Raw genomic sequence first — 959 nt, 5'->3', positions numbered from 1 at the left:
AGCTAATACACATAACAACTGTTGACGATATTAGTAACTAATACACATAACAACTGTTGACGATATTAGTAACTAATACACATAACAACTGTTGACGATATTAGTAACTAATACACATAACAACTGTGGATGATATTAGTAACTAATACACATAACAACTGTGGATGATATTAGTAGCTAATACACATTACAACTGTGGACGATATTAGTAGCTAATATCAAAATATCAAACTGGTCGAACTATTAATTTTTTTGTATGTAAATAAACATACACATTTAAAATACATGTACCGATATTAATAATTATATGATTATCACTGACCCAACACAATGCTAAATTTTTCACAAAAAAATAATTGACCCGCGATCAAAAAAGGTTGCCGACCACTGCTTTAAACCATACTGATGTTGTGATTAACGTGTCAAATTAAATACTTAGTATATAATTCACTCATGGCGTGAGTAGTTTCTCACAATAATGATCGGATAGTGACTACTTTGTTTCTATGACGATTTTAAAAAGTCTTCGTATTTCTTCTTCCTTCTAGTTTAAGCTGTACTTGTACTAATATTTTGATATTATGTTTAAAATGTGGAGGACTGTGTCAATCAACTGTTGATTTGTTCTAATGTTTTTCTTCGGGACAGGAGGTGGTTCCGGTCAACCTTGGTGCTGGTTCCACTGTTTGGTGTCCATTATGCTGTATTGCTAGGGATGTCCTTTTCTGCTGATGTCAACAGGACTGTGGAATTGATCTGGCTCTACATCGATATACTGTTTTCTTCATTCCAGGTAAGTCTTGGCCACAAAGGATGAACAGTTTCAGTCAAGATTCTAAAACGTTGGGGATAGATTGTTCATGTAAGTCTTGGCCACAAAGGATGAACAGTTTCAGTCAAGATTCTAAAACGTTGGGGATAGATTGTTCATGTAAGTCTTGGCCACAAAGGATGAACAG

General features: G+C 34.3%; 1 protein-coding gene across 1 annotated transcript in view; it reads left to right on the top strand.

Annotated features, from left to right (window-relative positions):
* Positions 1–959, top strand: part of LOC111089441 (glucagon receptor-like) — a 9,994-nt gene that overhangs the window by 6,807 nt on the left and 2,228 nt on the right. The window contains exon 5 of the mRNA XM_022401938.1: positions 649–793. Coding sequence (XP_022257646.1) covers positions 649–793 — 145 coding nt within the window. The remainder of the gene's footprint in view (positions 1–648; positions 794–959) is intronic.

Source organism: Limulus polyphemus, unplaced genomic scaffold (assembly GCF_000517525.1).
Source record: "Limulus polyphemus unplaced genomic scaffold, Limulus_polyphemus-2.1.2 Scaffold6244, whole genome shotgun sequence".
Lineage (NCBI taxonomy): Eukaryota > Metazoa > Arthropoda > Merostomata > Xiphosura > Limulidae > Limulus > Limulus polyphemus.
The sequence above is the reverse complement of the archived record's forward strand: the minus strand, read 5'-3'. Positions and strand labels throughout refer to the sequence as shown.